The sequence below is a fragment of the Aquarana catesbeiana genome, linkage group LG10, assembly GCF_042186555.1.
Source record: "Aquarana catesbeiana isolate 2022-GZ linkage group LG10, ASM4218655v1, whole genome shotgun sequence".
NCBI classification, from domain to species: Eukaryota; Metazoa; Chordata; class Amphibia; order Anura; family Ranidae; genus Aquarana; species Aquarana catesbeiana.
Genome location: NC_133333.1, coordinates 256,324,899 through 256,344,550, shown reverse-complemented (window position 1 = coordinate 256,344,550; position 19,652 = coordinate 256,324,899). Strand labels below are relative to the sequence as shown.

Here is a 19,652-nt window from a genome sequence, read left to right as displayed (position 1 = left end):
CGGGCGAAGATGGAAGCGCCGGGGCCCGCTGGATCGGTCCCTACGCTGTGCTGGGAGGACACCAAATGACAGGCAAGTCTGCCATAATGTACTGTGCATACTAGTACATTATGGCACAACCCACCTAGGGGGCCTTGAAGAAAAAAAAAAATATTTTTTTTTTATAATATATATATATATATATATATATATATATATATATATATATATATATATATATACACACACACACACACATATATATACATATATATACATATATATCAGAATATATACCATAGTTTTGTAGGCACTATAACTTTCACTCGAACCAATCATTAGATACTATCAGGAATTTTTTTAAATCAAAAATATGTAGCAGAGTATATTTTGGCCAAACTTTATGAAGAAATTAGATTTTTTTTTTTTAATGAATATGTTTTATAGCAAAAAGTAAAAATAAAATATATAATTTTAATTTCCAAAATTTTAGGTCTTCTTTCGTTAATATTGCAAAAAAAAAAAAATCCGCAGAGGTGATCAAATACCACCAAAAGAAAGCGCTATTTGTGGGGAAAAAAAATGATACAAATTGCATTTCTGTACAGTGTTGCGTCAGTTTAACCACTTGCCGCCCGCCATATAGCAAAATGATTTGCAAAGTGGTTTCAATATCCTGACCGGACGTCATATGATGTGATCAGGATATTAAGCCGCTGCGCGCCCCCGGGGGCGCGCATCGCGGCGATCGTTGTTGGGTTGTGTCAATCTGACACACCGCAACTCCGATCTAGGTAAAGAGTCTCTGACGGAGACTCTTTACCACGTGATCAGCCGTGTCCAATCACGGCTGATCACGATGTAAATAGGAAGAGCCGGTGATTGGCTTTTCCTCACTGGTGTCTGACAGACGTGAGTAGAGGAAAGCCGATCGGCTGCTCTCCGGACAGGGGGGGCCCCCCTCGGATCCCACCTAGGACCACCAGGATGGCCATTCACACTGGACCACCAGGTATGCCCCCCCTAGACCCCCATGGAAATACTAATATGTGCCCAGACAGCTGCCAATCAATGCCCACTCACAATGCCTACCACTGCCAGTGCCACCAGGGATGCCTATCAGTGCCACCCATAAGAACCCATCTTTGCAGCCTTTAAGTGCCCATCAGTGTTGCCTATCAGTGCCACCCATGAGTGTCCATCAGTGCCGCCTATCAATGCCCATCAGTGCTGCACATCAGTGCCACCCATCAGTGCCGCATATCAGTGCCCATCGTCAGTGCCCGCTCATTGGTGCCACCTCATCAGTGCCGCCCTATCAGTGCCTGTCAGTGCCGCCTTATCAGTGCCCATCGGGGAAAGAGAAAACATACTTATTTACAATTTTTTTTTAACAGAAACAACAGCAAAACTTTTATTTTTTTTTATTAATTTTTGGTCTTTTTATATTTGTTTAGCAAAACTTAAAAACCGCAGAGGTTATCAAATACCACCACAAGAAATCTCTATTTGTGGGAACAAAATGATAAAAATTTAGTTTGGGTACAGCGTAGCATGACCGCGCAATTGTCATTCAAACTACAACAGCGCTGAAAGCTGAAAATTGGTCTGGGCAGGAAGATGTATAAGTGCCCTGTATTGAAGTGGTTAAGCGGTTGTATACCCGGAAAAAAAAAACAACCCTGTAAGGCAAAGGCATAATGAGCTAGTATGCACCATATACTAGCTCATTATGAAATCCTTACCTGAGAACGTGGTCCCCGTATCGCAGGCCGGTCCCACGCCAAGGGAGCTGACATTTCGCCCTCGGCGTGTCTTCCGGGTTCACGGCTCTGGCGCTGCGAGTGGCTGGAGCTGCAATGACGTCACTCCCACACGTGGGAGTCTTCCTCCCGGCGAGGTCCGGCAGCGTCTGCCGGACCTTCAGCTGGGTGTTTACAGCGCATGCGCTGCTGACGTCAGCGGCTGCATGCAAAGTGAATATCTCCTAGGAGATATTCACCTTCTAGGAGATATTAATTTTACCTACAGGTAAGCCTTATTATAGGCTTACCTGTAGGTAAAAATAAAAAAAAATAAAAATTGGTATACAACCACTTTAAAGTAACGTAGTTCCGTATCGCAAAAAAATGGCCTGGTCATGAAGGGGGGAAAAAAATCTTCTGGAGCTGAAGTGGTTAATGAGGGATGGATATTTCATACATAGTTCCACTAGTTCAGCCTGGACCAATGTAACTTCTATCAGTGTTCAGCAGAGCACTGGTCAAAGCTTGAGGGAGGAGTTTTCATTCTCCCCTGATTGTCCTATGAGGCTGCAGGACCCCTGACCCTCTGTCTAGACAGTGCTGATTGGCCCTGTGCCGATCACATGCACCCTCCCCCCAAAAAAAAAAAAAAACAAAAAAAAAAAAACCCTTTAGCAATACACACCAAACTGAGCATGTGCAGAGTGCCCCCATAGCTCTGTTATACCAGAATATGGTTTAGGGACTGTGGATGAAGGGGAAAATTAGAGAAGACAGGATCAAACAGCCTTTTTACAGAATGCGGAGGATTAACCCCTTAGGTTTCACAGTGAGTATAACAAGCACGCTTTACTGCACATACAGACTGATTTTACTGTTGTGGGTCTATTAATACTTTAAGTGATTGATCCATATAAGTTTACAGACTTGGGAGGTTCTAACCTGGACTGTGGCTTCTCCTCCTCGGTTGGTCAGCCGGCTGAGAATACTGCGCTCGGACATCTGTAGACGGGCTGCCACCGGGGGTATCCGGGACAGCATGGAGGGCAAACGGGTCACATCGGCCTTCATGTCACTCAGCAGCTCTTCCAGCTGGTTCAGCACTGTCCACAAGTTACAAACCAAAAAAAAAAAAAAAAAAAAAATGACTTGATCAGATATATCTATTACCCTGTTTTGCTGCAGATCAACAAACGTCAAGCAAATCAAGGTGATCTTTCATGCTTAGGAGCCCCCCCCCCCCCCCCCCCCCCCCAATTCTCTACTGTAGGGAAATGGGGCCACTAGCTGCAATGTCACTTGCACCAGCCAGGGTCCCGTCACATCTAAGGGTCCCTGTCATATCTAAGGGTCCCTGTCATATCTAAAGTGATGCTGGATTAGGTGCTTTTTTTTGGGTGGGATGAATCTGCCAGAGGCATGTTAAGTGTCGCTGACCTTTGTGTAGGACGGCGTTAGCAGGCTTGTTCCCTGCCAGAGACTCTTTGGAGAGATGCTGATGGCTCTCAGCAAGGCACTCCACTTCGGCCAGTCGGGCGTTCAGCGCCATGGCTGGGTGGTTGGGGTCCTGGGTCATATTGAGATAGGCGGCTCTTCTCAGCTGTTCTTCAATCACAAGCGCTTGTTCCAGAAGCTACAAGAAAACACAAAATGTTCCATTAGAACGCGCTTTCTCAACACCTTTTCAACACAGAGGAACCCTTAAAATGACTTTCAAGTCTCAGGGAACCCCTTCTAAATAATGACTAGATCTACAACCCATGATACATTAGTGTGATGGTCAGTGGGAAGAATGCTCCTCACACTTGTGGTCCTTAGGAAGAGCTTCCCCTGTACAGAGAACCAAGAAAGATAATTGGTGTCAGTGAAAAACTTATCTGAGAGCCAAAAATTGGTCATTGCTCAAGGAACCCCCTAGCAAACTTATATATAGAATAGCTCGATTCTAGTGGGGAATTGGAGAAATCAAAAAAAAGTATACAAATAGCAAAACAAGAACCCTCTGGCGGGACTTTAAAGGGTGATGACTCCAAAAATTGCGTATGCACACAAGAGAGATATAAAATTTATATAAGTTTAATAATGCAAAATTTAAAAAGAGATAGATACATGGAAAGTTTTATCACAAATAAATTCAATATAGTATTACCACATGAGATCATGAAAAAAAACATAGTTTACATCACTCTAGTGCAAATGTACAGAGTGAAACTCTACGCGTTTCAAGATTATGCGTCATTCCTCTTTATCAGGAGAAAGTGGTAAAAGAGTTTATGATATCTAGAAAAGAGGGTTTTTTTTTTTTTTTTTTTTTTCTATGAAATTAATACAGGTATAACCATCTTTCCCTGAGAAAGCCAATGTTGGCGAAACATGTAGGAACATAGTACCTGTTAACAAGACCTGCCGTCATACCACTGGCTGGTTCTTGCATTATTGCTGTATTTGCTGGTTCTGTATATCCCCCCTTTGTTTGTTTACACCCTTGTTGCGTATACTTTTTTTGTATACCCTTCTTTTAAGCTGTTTGTTAATAAAATATTATATTTTTAATGCTTGTGTGTTACTTTATAGTATTCAAAATCCTGGCACTGCTATAATCCCCCTACTCTTTCCCCACTGTTGTTACAAAGTTTATGATATCATTTAAGTGTATTAATAATACAAAATTTAAAAAGAGATAGATACATGGAAAGTTTGTATCACAAATAAACAAATTCAATATAGTATTACCACATGAGATCATAAAAAAAAACACTTAGTTTACATCACTCTACTGCAAATGCACAGAGTGAAACTCTACGCGTTTCAAGATTATGCATCATTCCTCTTCATCGGGATCAAGTGGTAAAAGAGTTTAGATTATCATTTAAGTGGAAACAGGTATTTTGGATTATAAAGACATGGGGTAAAAGGCTAAACACGAAAGGAAAAAATGGCTGCACTGAACTCCACGGTGCCCCAAGAGGGCAAAGACAGGAATGGCCGAACAACAACGGAGATCAAAAAGGGGGGAGCAAAAATGGGAGGAGAGGGACCCAAAAGCAGTGCGAGAACGTCCGTGACAGAGATGTGTATAGCCCAAATCTCAATCTAGAGGAGAGAAGGGTGGGCTGAACTTGAAATATTCAAATTGAATGAAAGGCGGGAAGAGAGGAGGGAGGGGAGAAAACACCCCAAAGGGGGAAGGGGGTCTTTAGCCATTGAGGAACGGTATGATGACTGATTTGATTGTTTATAAATTACTGTCGCAGACATGCGATAACCAATGGGAAAAACACCAAATGCAAAACAATCACCCAAAACGATAGATGTATAAACCTTAAAGTAAGGGCATAGACCAAAAATCTTGCTTGGGTGAAAAGTGCTCATCAGTATCAGGCCAATATCCCCACCTCCAGCATCCCACCTAGCAAACTTTGGCAGAACCCTAGAGTTTTACGGAACCCTGGTTGAGAAACCTTGCATTGGTCTTGCTGGTCCATTTATTCTGTACCCATTCATAAGTACTTATCTCTCTCCCTCCTCGGTTGTAAAGGGAAGGGGAGAGATCAGCACTGTAAACAATGCCATGTGATAGCTGTGATGACCAATCGCATGGTACCCAGCCCCTCGGATCAGCTGGGTACAGTGTCTCCGTGTCCCCAGCTGTCTAATATACCTGGCAGTTTGGCCATCCGATGGCTATTTATCCATCGCCATTCATAAAAGGCACTGCATAAATTAATTAATAATAGAAGGAATAGCCACACTCCGCCCTCGATCAAAAATGTATTTTTATTTTAGATTCAGAACATCCCAAGTGTTGACAAAAGACAGAAAGCTGGTTTTGATCGAGGACGGAGTGCGGACATTTTCTCTATTATTGACCTCACGCGGAGGCGAGCACCTGTCCAGATCATCAGGCATCTAATCTCACCTGGAGCAGCGAGTTTTCTTGTTTGGATATCTTGCATAAATTAATTGCTTCCCCACCACACCATAGCCGAAAAATGGCTACAGCGCGGCTCTCCAAGATGTTCATGGACGTTCTCCCACGTGCGTGCTCTGTGACCACTGTGTCCTTTGAACACAGATCATGGTAAGAGGCCTATCACAGAGGCCCTTTACCAGTGCAGGTTATCAATGACCATCAGTGCAGGTTATCAGTGCTACCGCGTCAGTGCCCCATCAGTACAGCTTATCAGTGCTCATCAGTGCCACCACATCAGTACAGCTTATCATTGCCCATAAGTGCCGCCACATCAGTGCAGGTTATCAGTGCTACCGCGTCAGTGCCCATCAGTACAGCTTATCAGTGCCCATCAGTGCCGCCACATCAGTGCCCATCGGTGCAGCTTATCAGTGCCCATCAGTACAGCTTATCAGTGCCCATCAGTGCCGCAACATCAGTGCCCATCAGTGCTGCCACATCAGTGCCCATCGTTGCAGCTTATCAGTGCCCATCAGTACAGCTTATCAGTGCCCATCAGTGCAGCTTATCAGTGCCCATCAGTGCAGCCTATAAGTGCCCATCAGTGCAGCCTATCAGTGCCCATCAGTGCAGCTTATCAGTGCCCATCAGTGCAGCTTATCAGTGCCCATCAGTGCAGCCTATCAGTACTATCAGTGCAGCCTCGTCAGTGCACATCACTGAAGAAAAAAATTATTTATTTGCAAAATTTTATAACTGAAGCTAAGAAAAAAGTTTTTTTCTTTCAAAATGTTCGGTCTTTTTTTGTTTGTTTAGCAACAAATAAAAAACCCAGTTCCGATTAAATACCACCAAAAGAAAGCTCTATTGTCTCAAAAAAAAAAAGTTACACGTCTAAATTGGGTACAGTGTTGTCTGACCACGCAATTGTCATTCAAAATGTGACAGCTCTGAGAGCTGAAAATTGGCCTGGGCAGGAAGAGGGTGAAAGTGTTCGGTATTGAAGTGGTTAGGGGCCAGCGATCTGCTGTTAAAAAAAAAACGGACAATGGCACGTAAGTGGTTAAAGTAGACCTATACTCAAATGTAGAGATAAAGGGGTTGGGAGTCTGGTCCCCAGCCAGGTGCTCACCAAGGGACTAAGGGGCAGTTGGACTATCTCGGTACAATACAATGAAGATAATTCAAATATATGAGCAATCAAGTAAAGAAATTGATACAAAAGTTTATTGATACACAATACATGACAGAAATAATAATAGATTAAAAAATAGGTGATGGTCCATGTGTATCACCAAGATAATACTCCCCTGGTGGAGATACTATACTATACTATACTCAAATGAGATCATACATTTATATGAACAGTCTGCTATGGACATATAAAGAGTAGTAGACAGGTCTACTTCTATTGCTGCTCCAGGTTACCTTTAGTGCTGATGTGGAATCCTCCGTTTAAAGAGGGGCTTAAACCAGAGTGCTTGTGTCTCATTACCTCCAGGAAGAGAAGAGCCCCAGGTGTTGGCTAAATGCTGATGCAAGTAGAAGAGAACAAGAAGACCTGGACAGCCGCACACCGGAATGGATAAATCCGTCTTTTTTATTCAAAATACAGGATAGTGGGGTACACAAAACACGACTGTGGGGTGGTACAAAAATAGCTGACGCGTTTCACACTTACACCAAGTGCTTACTCATAGACGGATTTATCCATTCCGGTGTGCGGCTGTCCAGGTCTTGTTCCTTTAGTGCTGTCCGCATGTGTAAAGGGCTAGACACATAGTCATGTGACCTCTGCTAATGGGTAGGGTTGTCAGTCTGAAAGCCGACAATTCCCTTTCAGCAGAAATCACATGACCAAACAACAGGATAGGGGGGAGCTTTGAACCACATTTTTTTTCCAGTATAGGAATGCGTTTTCTACCTTCTATTATCCTTTATGTATCAATCCTGACAGGACAATTGACAGGTCCCACTTGGATGTATTTATCACCCCCATAATACTTCGCCACTTGCACAACTCAACATTAATCACTATTACCTTAAATCTTCGAGCCAGAAATTTATTCTTCATTTCCAGGTAGTTTCCTTTGTGTATCTCAGATTTAAAAGGCTCATTTAATATTAAGTAGCAAGGGTCGTTTTGTATATCCTGCCAGCGGGCGTAGCCGTGTCTGTAGGGGATAGCAATGAAGGATGACAACTGCTGGACGGACAATTATTAGCGATGATACCCTGCGTGTGCCAAGTCAACAATTAATCTGCAAACAAAGGAGGGATTATCTGGAGAGAAGGCCATGCGATAATAAATACATCTCCTCCCCCCGGGGGGCGAGTTAACCTTTAATTACCAATAAATAAAGAGCAAGGATCGACGCCCCGCTGGGTTACACGAGTCCTGAGGAACACAGAGGAGCCTCACGCTGACAGTAATGAAAAGGTCATTATGGCTAAAAGTGATTTCAGGGGTTATTATGGTGTAGATGGTGCAGCGGGAATCCCATTGAGCCAAAATAATTAAAATGCTTTAGGCATTTAAAGAAAAGCTCCAATCAAAACAAAAAACACACAAGATGACAGCTGGCGGATCATTGAGATTTGGGGGATATCCTCACCTTCTAACAATTTGTACCTAAAAGTTTTTTGTTGATGGAGGGGTGTCTGGTTTTCTGTGCTCATCAGATGTATAATAATACTTTATATAATATTATTATTATTATTATTATTATTAATAATAATAAAAATTATATAAAAGTAAAAAAAAAGTAAAAAACAATATATAAAAGTAAATATGTAAAAGTAAGTATATAAATAAAAATGTATATAATAAAATAATTTTTATTATATTGACTGGATTAATAAAACTTATATAATTTTTTTTTTTATTATATTGACTGGATTAATAAAACTTATTTGAATAAAAATGTATATTTTTATTAAAAATATTCAATAATTATATTAAATGGAATAATTAATAATAATAATAATAATTTAATAATAATTAATAATTATTAAACCACTTGAAGGCCGTGCTATAGCTGACCACATCGCGGGCTTAAATTGCCGGAAGGACGTTCACGCGCGTCCTCCCGTGCTCGCGCACCCCCTGCAACCTTGGGACTTGGCTGATCACAGATCGGAATAAAGGGCGGATCCCGGCTCTTTACCATGTGATCAGCTGTCAGCCAATGACAGCTGATCATGTGATGTAAACATAAGCTGGTAATCGGCCTTTAAGACGATTACCGGCTCATGTAAAAGGGACATCAGTCCCGCACACTGACAGACACTATTGCTAAGCAGTGCCCTCCAGTGCCACCTACCAGTGTCCATCAATACTGCTAAGCAGTGCCCACTATCAGTGCCCATCATTGCTGCCAATCAGTGTCTCATCATCAGTGCTGTCTATCAGTGCCGCCTACCGGTGCCCATCAGTGCCGCCTACCGGTGCCCATCAGTGCCGCCTACCGGTGCCCATCAGTGCCGCCTACCGGTGCCCATCAGTGCCGCCTACCGGTGCCCATCAGTGCCGCCTACCGGTGCCCATCAGTGCCGCCTACCGGTGCCCATCAGTGCCGCCTACCGGTGCCCTTCAGTGCTGCCTACCAGTGCCCTTCAGTGCCACCTATCAGTGCAGCCTCATCAGTGCCTAGTGATCAGTGCCCAGCACTTCCGCCTCATCAGTGCCACCAATCAGTGCCCATCAATGCCAGTCTCATCAGAGCACATCAATGGAGAAACATTAGCTGTTTGCAAAATTTTATAACAATTTTTCAACATTTTCGGTCTTTGTTTAGCAAAAAAAAAAATCAAGAACCCAGTGGTGATTAAATACCACCAAAAAAAGCTCTATTTGTGTGAAGAAAATGATACAAATTTCACGTGGTTACAGTGTTACATGACCGCATAGTTGTCATTCAAAGTGTGACAGCGCTGAAAGCTGAAAATTGGTCTGGGCAAGAAGGGGGTAAAAGTGCCCGGTAAGCAAGTGGTTAATCATTTTCTGTGTAATTCTGCCACTGTATATTGTGACATGTCAGCAATGTATTTATTATGACACTTTACGTTACTAAAAAATCCTTATTAAGCAAAGGGGGACCGGCTAAGGTATCTGAAAGTCGGACTACAATCCACCAGCTGTCCTACATTCTGTTCAGATCCAACAAGCTGTTTGTAATACCTTCATCTTGGAAACCATAAAAAAAACACCAATTTAAACATCTGAAAATACTCAAAGATCATCTGCAGTTTCATTACAGAAGGGGTCTCCAAACTTTCTATAGAAAGGGCCAGTTTACTTTGCTTCAGACTTTAGGAGGGGGCTGGACCATGGGCAATTGGAGGAGAAAATGTCCAATCTTTGGCATCATCTCATTGTTGGTGTCAGTGGGAAAAATTATATTCCCATTGTTGGTGTCAGTGGGAGGAATAGTGCCCCATCATTGGTGTCATTAGGAGGAATAGTGCCCCATCGTTGGTATCAGTGGGTGGAATAGTTTTACCATCATTGGCATCAGTGGCGGCTGGTGGTTTTTTTGTTTGCCTGCCCCCCCCCCGCCACCTCAATCCAACCCCTCCACTGTCTGCCGGTTCACCGGCACTTACCCCATCGGTGGCGGGCACATCGGGCAGGGGCTAGGCTGCGGCGGGCATCTGGCAGCGTCTCCTGTGTCCTCTTCTCTTCTGAGATCACGGCGGCTTCTGCCGTGTCTGTCCTCCTCCAGGATCAGGATCACCTGACCTTTTTAGCCAATCGAGAAACGGGCAACAGACCCGCGCTTCCTGATTGGCGGAGAGGCGATTCAGTGTTAGAAAAGCAAATATTTAGTATTGAGTCTACCCGATTTTGAAGCCTATGGTTTTGATCAGGTGCTTCAAACAAAACACCCCTCGCCGCTGTAATTCAGGCGCTTGACGTCCTGAAAGGGGCTGGATGCATAAATAGGGGGTGGCAGCGGCCGCCGTGGATAGATTCATGCTATGCATGAACCTATCCATTATACATATAGGTGGGTGGCGTGGATAGAGGGGGCGGCGCCCGTGCGCCCTTAACGGATGGGCTGCCCCTGGTCAGTGTTAAGAATAGTGTCAGTGAGAGGAATAGTGCCCCATCATTGGTATCAGTGGGAGGAATAGTGCCCCATCACTGGTGTCAGTGGGAGGAATAGTGCCCCATCATTGGTATCAGTGGGAGGAATAGTGCCCCATCATTGGGTATCAGTGGGAGATATAGTGACGCATCATTGGTGTCAGGGGGAGGAATAGTTTTACCATCATTGCTGTCAGTGTGAAGAATAGTGCCCCATCGTTAATGTCAGTACAGGAATTATTGCCTTATTGTTGGTGTCAGTGGGAGGAATAGCGCCTCGTATCAGTAGGAGGAATCCCTGAGGGCCGGATAAAGGCAATGAAAAGGCCCCATTCGGCCCCCGGGCCTCAGTATGGAGACCACTGCATTACAACGAAGGAACTACATTCTGCATCCTCAAAGGATACGTGACAATTCCAGCAAGCAACCAATAATCATGCCGCCTGTGCCATATGTCATAGATTTTGCCAGAAGAGACGGCAGCTCTTTCTTCGTTCTGCCATAACGTATGGAGTTCTGAAACACAAAAACAAATACAGATCACATAAGGATTTTTTGGCAGAGGGGGGTAAAACCTCAATTCCCAACATACACTGTATAACATTAAGTTTGTGGACACCTGACCATCACACCTACCTATATGTCAATGCCACATCATACAAAGGTTCTGTAGACAACTGGGGTCTTCCCACCTTGTGGTAAGAGTTTGACGACCCTTTTCTGTTCCAGCATGACTGTGCCCCCCGTGTACAAAGCCAGCACCATAAAGACATGGTTTGACCAGTTTGGTGTGGAGTTTACATCCAGGGAAACTGGAAGTGATGTAAGGCCATAGCTTCCGGGTTACTATATCATAGAGCTGAACAAAGCTGATCTGGTCTTTGTCTGCCTCTATGACCAGCCTGTGGAAGCACCGGCTGGTCTATCGGGTGTCCCGCTGGGACGGAGGATCCTGATAAAATCGTAGAGGGTGGCAGAGGGGGTCATGTCCCCACCTGTAAAAGCACTCCAGCAGCTAGTTGACCGACCATCATTTTTCTAATAAGCATCATCCCAGTACAACCAATTGAGGTCCAGTGACGTACCGGCACGTTGCTGGTCGGCAAGTGGTTAAAGAGGAAGAAAACTTTGTATTAAAAATCCTCTGACAGGCAGGGTATTTATGACCGAAGAGACCCTATTGGTCTCTTCGGTCATAAATGCATCCTTCTGCCTGTCAGCTGCCAAGTTCACTGAGCCACGCATGCGTAGCTCAGCAAACATTTACGACCTGGATCAGTGATGTGACATCCCCTAGCGCATGCGTGGGAGCGGCGTCATTGCGGCCTGGCCTAGCAAGTGGTCGAAGGCACGGGACCTGGAAGGAAACCGAGCGAAGATGGAAGCGCCGGGGCCCGCTGGATCGGTCTCAGCGTTGTGCTGGGAGGACACCAAATGACAGGTAAGTCTGCCATAATGTACTGCGCATACTAATACATTATGGCACAACCCACCTAGGGGGCCTTGAAGAAAAAAATAAAAAAAAAATACAGCGGACGTTACTCCCGCCAGATAATGATACAAATAAATACAAGAGATTTGTACCCAGGTGAAGTAATAAGAAGCGAGACAGACCCTGACAATTAAAAGAGGGGGGAGAACCCGTTTCAGGGGTAAGAGAACACCCCTTTCTTAAGAACCTTCTAGACCTGACCTACTTTCAGCAGCAGCACACAAAGGGGTCAACCCTGCCCAATCCTAATATTGAAGTCTTGAGGTGGGTACCGACGTATAGAATTACCAACCAGCTTTTCCCCATCTCTGCCCCCTACCAGGCGGCCATAAAACAAGATGTCGCTCTGCTTCTTCTCTCCGGTTACCTGTTTATTCCATATTATGGGGAGGTGTGACACCATCACTTGGCTCTGTTATGGCCCGTGGCCAGGGGAAATAACTTGGCATTCCGGTGGGCATATCACACAACCAGAGTCTCCAGAATATAACAGAAGATAACCCACAATTACTGAAAGAAACACCGCCAGATAAAATGCATTACCTGTGAACCCGCCATCTGCAATGTTAAACATAAATTTAAATTTTCCGCCATCTTCTTGTTTCCCGCTTTCATCTTCTTGTTTTATACAGTTTTCTCCATTTTGTTGCTTCACGCATTCTTCTTTTTCCTCAGGTTTGTTTTCCTCTTCTGTAACAAAAAAAAAAAATAAATAAATCAGACACAATTTTGTTATTTAAAGAGGAGTTCCACCCAGGGGGTCCAGTCAAAAAAAAAAATTAAAAGTCAGCAGCTAAAAATACTGCAGCTGTTGACTTTTAATTGGACACTTACCTGTCCCTGGGTCCAGCGATGCGGGGGGATCGAAGCCCCGCTCGTCTCCCCCTCCGTTCAGCGGCTCCGGCATTGCAACTGTAGGCGCGGGGCTGTGGCTTCACAGCCTGGCACCCACTGCGCATGCACGAGCGGCGCCGCACGCCGTGATTGGCCGCTCAGTCACCTGGGACCTGTAATGGGTCCCAGATGATTGACAGGAGGGAGGGAGCAGAGCTGAGCCCTTCCTGTGCCGAGGGGGAAGTGATGTCACCAGCCCAGGCACTGGAAGAGGCAGACTACGAGGGACCCCCTAGCAACAGGCATTTAGAGGTGAGTAAAAAAAAAAAAAAATATCCAAATTTATTTTGTATTTTTTTTTTAGGATTTTTCATGTAGTTTTTTTTTTTTTTTTTGGGTGGAACACCACTTTAAAGTGATTGTAAAGTCTCCTTTAAAAAAAGAACATGTACTTACCTTATAATTATTTAGAATTAGTGTAGCGCTGCTAATCTCATGTGAATAAATATTGATATCAAAAATGCTAAATATTATAGACCAATCATATTAAGAAATTAATAAATACAATTACATATAATAAATCATTCTCCTATTAAATATAGTTCATATGTAAATAAGTGAAAATACCGTATATACTTGAGTATAGGCCGACCCGAATATAATTCACCTAATTTTACCACAAAAAACTGGGAAACATATTGACTCGAGTATATGCCTAGGGTGGGAAAATGCAGCAGCTACTGGGTAAACAATGCCCACCTGCAGCCTCACTGTGCCCATTTGCAGCCTAATTGTGCCCATCTGTAGTGTCACTGTGCCCACCTGCAGCAGTACCTTTCATTACTAAAACAGCATGTGTCTACTGCTGTGTTATGCAGTCTGTTCGGCCGTCCATTGTAACAAAGCCCCGCCTCCTCCTCGTCTCTGATAGCTGGAACTCTGATACAGTTTACCAGCATTGTATCCATGTTCCTCTAGCACGGACAAGGAGGAGGTGGGGCGGCGGGGCTTTGTTACAATGGGCGGCCGAACAGACTGCATAACACAGCGGGAGACACATGCTGTTACACATGCTGTTTTAGTAATGAAAGGTACGGCTCACTCGAGTATAAGCCGGGGGTGGGGGGCCTGGGGGGTTCTGTTCAGCCAAAAATATGGGCTGAAAAACTCGGCTTATACTCGAGAATATATACGGTAATTTTCTGTGAATCCTTGATTATTGATCTACTGAGGAAGCCAAATCAGAGAGGCGATACGCGTGTAGAGGGGAGGAGCCGATCCTGTGATGTCACGCAGCCACAGCGGTGAGCGAGCGGACGCATAAGAACTGTGTTAAGCAAGTTTTTATTGAATATCCTGCAAGAGTGTTTTTATTGGGGCATTTTAATAAATATTGCAACGGAGAGCACTATGTATCCTCTTACTTGTTATTGCATCATTTTGGAGCCATATCCTAAGAGGAAATATCGAGCGGTATTCCTGGAGTGGAGGAAGGAGAGAAGTAGCGGGGATTTGTATAGGAGAGATGATTATCACGATCCATTTGATTCTCCCGGGAGGCTGCTTATTTGAGAGCGGACACAGAGTAGCAGGTCGGATGTGGAGAAGTGAGACCATAGTGGAGCGAGAGTAAAGAAACTGTATCTGAGTCTACCTGACTCATTGTTGTGGTGAGCGGGGATAGCGGCTGGTGATGGTTTTGCACATTTTAGCATTGTCTGCAGAGAACGTGGGGAGCACAGTGCTGGAGGACATGAATTAGAATTCACAACAATCAAGGATTCACAGAAATTTATTTCCACTTATTTACATATGAACTATATTTAATAGGAGAATGATTTATTATATGTAATTGTATTTATTAATTACTTAATATGATTGGTTTATAATATTTTTGATATCGATATTTAATGACGTGAGAGATTAGCAGCGCTGCACTAAGTATAAATAATGATCACGCTGTATGGTGAGGTGGATTCACTAGAAGTGTACAGCAGCTGCGGACAATCGGTTTTGTATTTTTGCACAGGTTTACATAGTTTGCACTTAGCACTTTGGTCGGGTGGCTCTGATTGATGTATTATTGATTATAGAGCTGCACGAACTTGTGTCTTTTATATCTGCCTAGAGTTTGTCTTTAAAGCGGAGTTCCACCCTGAAATTTTTTTTTTTTTCAGAATCGGACTCCTCTAAGCTGAAAATTTTTTTTGAGCCCGGGTTCACACCTATGCGAATTAGATGTGCATTTCCCCGCATCTAATTCGCATAGCAGGAGAATGTGACTGGCTCCCTATGGAGCCGGTTCACATATCTCCGGGGGCGGCTGCGGAGCGCACTGCACAAAAAACGCTGTGCGTCTTTGGCTCCATTTCAGGGCCGAATTCAGGCATAGAATCGGCTCCCCGATTCGTCCCTGAAACGGGGAACAGGGATGCACAGCGCTCCTGTGCGATCCGCAGCCCGTTATAGTGTGAACCCGGGCTTATACTTACCAGAATCGCCCTGTTGCTATGTAAGTCCTCCTAATCTGTCATGTGTTTAATGTGTCAACATTTCCCATGAGTCTGTGGGCAGTACTGTGATATTGCCATAACAATGGGGCGGGACTTTCCTCTGATCCCTGCGCGTATTTATGGCAACTTTAGAAACAATCGGCGCTACGGCCAGTGAATCGCACATGCCCAGCATGCACCGCTCCAAAACTAATCCAGAAAGAGATCACGATTGGGCTTCACATGCCCACAATCATGATGGCAACGGCCACAAACGGAGGCAGAAAATATTCGAGTAAGAAATGTATATTTTTGCAAAATTGATCATGATCATTGTATAATTGTTTTTGTATTTCATTTGTAATAATGCTAGGATCAATAAAAAAAAAAAAAAAAAATTTGCCGGAACTCCGCTTTAAAATGAAACTGCTATTTCTTTTAACGAAAATGCTAGCTGCCTGACCTCAATACTCTGAGCCACTAAGGTGGAATAAGCATACAGCTACTAAGGTTAATATTGCAATACTCCATCAAGGTCACTGACTCAGGCCGTAAACCCTTGGATCAACATCAAAGCTTGGTAACAAGCATTTTTAGAGAGCTCAGCAAGGACAGTCTACATTTACAGTAATACCTTGGATTATGAGCATAATTTGTTCCAGAAGAATGTAATACAAAGCACTCGTATATCAAAGCGAGTTTCCCCATAGAAGTCAATGGAAACTCAGATAATTTGTTCCACGGTGCTATTGTATACAGTACCGCATGTGGCCAGCGGTGGGGGGGGGGGGGGGGGTGCTGGAGACACTCGGAAACACTTGGAGACCACTCAGAGCCGCTCAGATGCACTCGGGAACGGAGTGTTTCCAAGTGGCTCAGAGTGTCACTGGCGCCCCCGCACCTGTGGCCAAATGCAGTACTGCACACCCCATTGGCTTGAATCCTGCTCGTCTTAAGAGAGACAACGCTCCCAAACCGAGTCAGGATTAAATAAAAAAATAATAGCTAGTATTACGAAACGCTCGCAAACCGCGTTACTTGAAACACAAGGTATTACTGTAGTCCCAGTAGAGCTTTGCTGTACTAAAAAGGGAAGCAGAAGGTGTCAACATTGATGCCATTTTGATGTAAAGACAGCTGGGCATACCCGACTTGGGTTCCTTGTCCTCTGTTTTGGTCTGAGCGTTGTTCAGTCCTGATTTTTCCAAGGATTTCTCTTCTTGAAGTGCTTCAGCTGCAAAAAAGTATCAGTGTGAACTTTACATGGTATAACTGATTGGCCATGATAAAAAAACAAAAAACAATATACTATGATTTATTTCAATGATCCATAATGGAGGTGTCTGTCCATGTTCATACATGCCTTTAGGAGTCTGCTCAGTAGAGTCCTTTTCCTCTTCTTCTTCAACACCATCTTTTACTTGCTTCTCTTTTCCTTCTACATTTTCACTTTTTTCTTCAGGTTCCTCCTTCTCCTGTTTGGTTGGCGGCTTAAAAAAAAGGCATATTACCTTAAAACAACGGTCACTAGGTTAACAAAAAGAAAAAAAATATTATATATACATAAATGCTGAGCCAGGCACTCTACTAAATACGTTGTGAACAAGCATGGTTCTTTTCGTGTGAAACGCGTCAACTGATCATCATTGCAATTTTGTCTGACTCATGACAATAAAAAAGCATCTTTTGGATTCAAGTGTGCGATCAATCTTTTCTTCTCTACTACATACATGGTGGACCGTCTATTCAACCCTATTGGGTAGCGATCCACATCATCATATACAGTGGGGACGGAAAGTATTCAGACCCCTTACATTTTTCACTCTTTGTTATATTGCAGCCATTTGCTAAAATCATTTCAGTTAATTTTTTTCCTCATTATTGTACACACAGCACCCCATATTGTACACACATCACCCCATATTGTACACACAGCCCCCCATATTGTACACACGGCACCCCATATTGTACACACGGCCCCCCATATTGTACACACGGCACCCCATATTGTACACACGGCACCCCATATTGTACACACAGCACCCCATATTGTACACAGCACCCCATATTGTACACACAGCACCTCATATTGTACACACAGCACCCCATATTGTACACACAGCCCCCCATATTGTACACACAGCCCCCCATATTGTACACACATCACCCCATATTGTACACACAGCACCCCATATTGTACACACAGCACCCCATATTGTACACACAGCACCCCATATTGTACACACAGCATCCCATATTGTACACACAGCCCCCCATATTGTACACACAGCCCCCCATATTGTACACACAGCACCCCATATTATACACACAGCACCCCATATTGTACACACAGCACCCCATATTGTACACACAGCCCCCCATATTGTACACACGGCACCCCATATTGTACACACGGCACCCCATATTGTACACACGGCACCCCATATTGTACACACGGCACCCCATATTGTACACACAGCCCCCCATATTGTACACACAGCCCCCCATATTGTACACACAGCCCCCCATATTGTACACACAGCGCCCCATATTGTACACACAGCACCCCATATTGTACACACTGCACCCCATATTGTACACACTGCACCCCATATTGTACACACGGCACCCCATATTGTACACACGGCACCCCATATTGTACACACGGCACCCCATATTGTACACAGCCCCCCATATTGTACACACAGCACCCCATATTGTACACACAGCACCCCATATTGTACACACAGCACCCCATATTGACAGAAAAACACAGAAATTGTTTATATTTTTGCAGATTTATTAAAAAAGGAAAACTGAAATATCACATGGTCCTAAGTATTCAGACCCTTTGCTCAGTATTTAGTAGAAGCCCCCTTTTGATCTAATACAGCCATGAGTCTTTTTGGGAAAGATACATCTTTTTCACACCTGGATTTGGGGATCCTCTGCCATCCTCTCCAGTTCTGTCAGGGGGGATGGTAAACGTTGGTGGACGGCCATTTTAAGGTCTCTCCAGAGACGCTCAATTGGGTTTAAGTCAGGGCTCTGGCTGGGCCATTCAAGAACAGTCACGGAGTTGTTGTGAAGCCACTCCTTCGTTATTTTAGCTGTGTACTTAGGGTCATTGTCTTGTTGGAAGGTAAACCTTCGGCCCAGTCTGAGGTCCTGAGCACTCTGGAGAAGGTTTTCATCCAGGATATCCCTGTACTTGGCCGCATTCATCTTTCCCTCGATTGCAACCAGTCGTCCTGTCCCTGCAGCTGAAAAACACCCCCACAGCATGATGCTGCCACCACCATGCTTCACTGTTGGGTCTGTATTGGACAGGTGATGAGCAGTGCCTGGTTTTCTCCACACATACCGCTTAGAATTAAGGCCAAAAAGTTCTATCTTGGTCTCATCAGACCAAAGAATCTTATTTCTCACCATCTTGGAGTCCTTCATGTGTTTTTTAGCAAACTCCATGCGGGCTTTCATGTGTCTTGCACTGAGGAGAGGCTTCCGTCGGGCCACTCTGCCATAAAGCCCCAACTGGTGGAGGGCTGCAGTGATGGTTGACTTTCTACAACTTTCTCCCATCTCCCGACTGCATTTCTGGAGCTCAGCCACAGTGATCTTTAGGTTCTTCTTTACCCCAAGGCTCTTCTCCCCCGATAGTTCAGTTTGGCCGGACGGCCAGCTCTAGGAAGGGTTCTGGTCGTCCCAAATGTCTTCCATTTAAGGATTATGGAGTCCTCTGTGCTCTTAGGAACCTTAAGTGCAGCAGAAATTTTTTTGTAACCTTGGCCAGATCTGTGCCTTGCCACAATTCTGTCTCTGAGCTCTTCAGGCAGTTCCTTTGACCTCATGATTCTCATTTGCTCTGACATGCACTGTGAGCTGTAAGGTCTTATATAGACAGGTGTGTGGCTTTCCTAATCAAGTCCAATCAGTATAATTAAACACAACTGGACTCAAATGAAGGTGTAGAACCATCTCAAGGATGATCAGAAGAAATGGACAGCACCTGAGTTATATACTGTATATGAGTGTCACAGCAAAGGGTCTGAATACTTAGGACCATGTGATATTTCAGTTTTTCTTTTTTAATAAATCTGCAAAAATG

General features: G+C 44.2%; 1 protein-coding gene across 5 annotated transcripts in view; it reads right to left on the bottom strand.

Moving 5' to 3' along the window:
- Nucleotides 1-19,652, bottom strand: part of CHD5 (chromodomain helicase DNA binding protein 5) — a 295,395-nt gene that overhangs the window by 11,553 nt on the left and 264,190 nt on the right. For all 5 annotated transcript variants that reach the window (XM_073603681.1, XM_073603682.1, XM_073603678.1 and 2 more), the window contains exons 32-38: nucleotides 16,908-17,034; nucleotides 16,692-16,778; nucleotides 12,762-12,908; nucleotides 11,134-11,242; nucleotides 7,679-7,811; nucleotides 3,162-3,357; nucleotides 2,667-2,827 (exon numbers count right to left, since the gene is read on the bottom strand). In XM_073603681.1, the coding sequence (XP_073459782.1) occupies nucleotides 2,667-2,827; nucleotides 3,162-3,357; nucleotides 7,679-7,811; nucleotides 11,134-11,242; nucleotides 12,762-12,908; nucleotides 16,692-16,778; nucleotides 16,908-17,034 (960 nt within the window). The remainder of the gene's footprint in view (nucleotides 1-2,666; nucleotides 2,828-3,161; nucleotides 3,358-7,678; nucleotides 7,812-11,133; nucleotides 11,243-12,761; nucleotides 12,909-16,691; nucleotides 16,779-16,907; nucleotides 17,035-19,652) is intronic.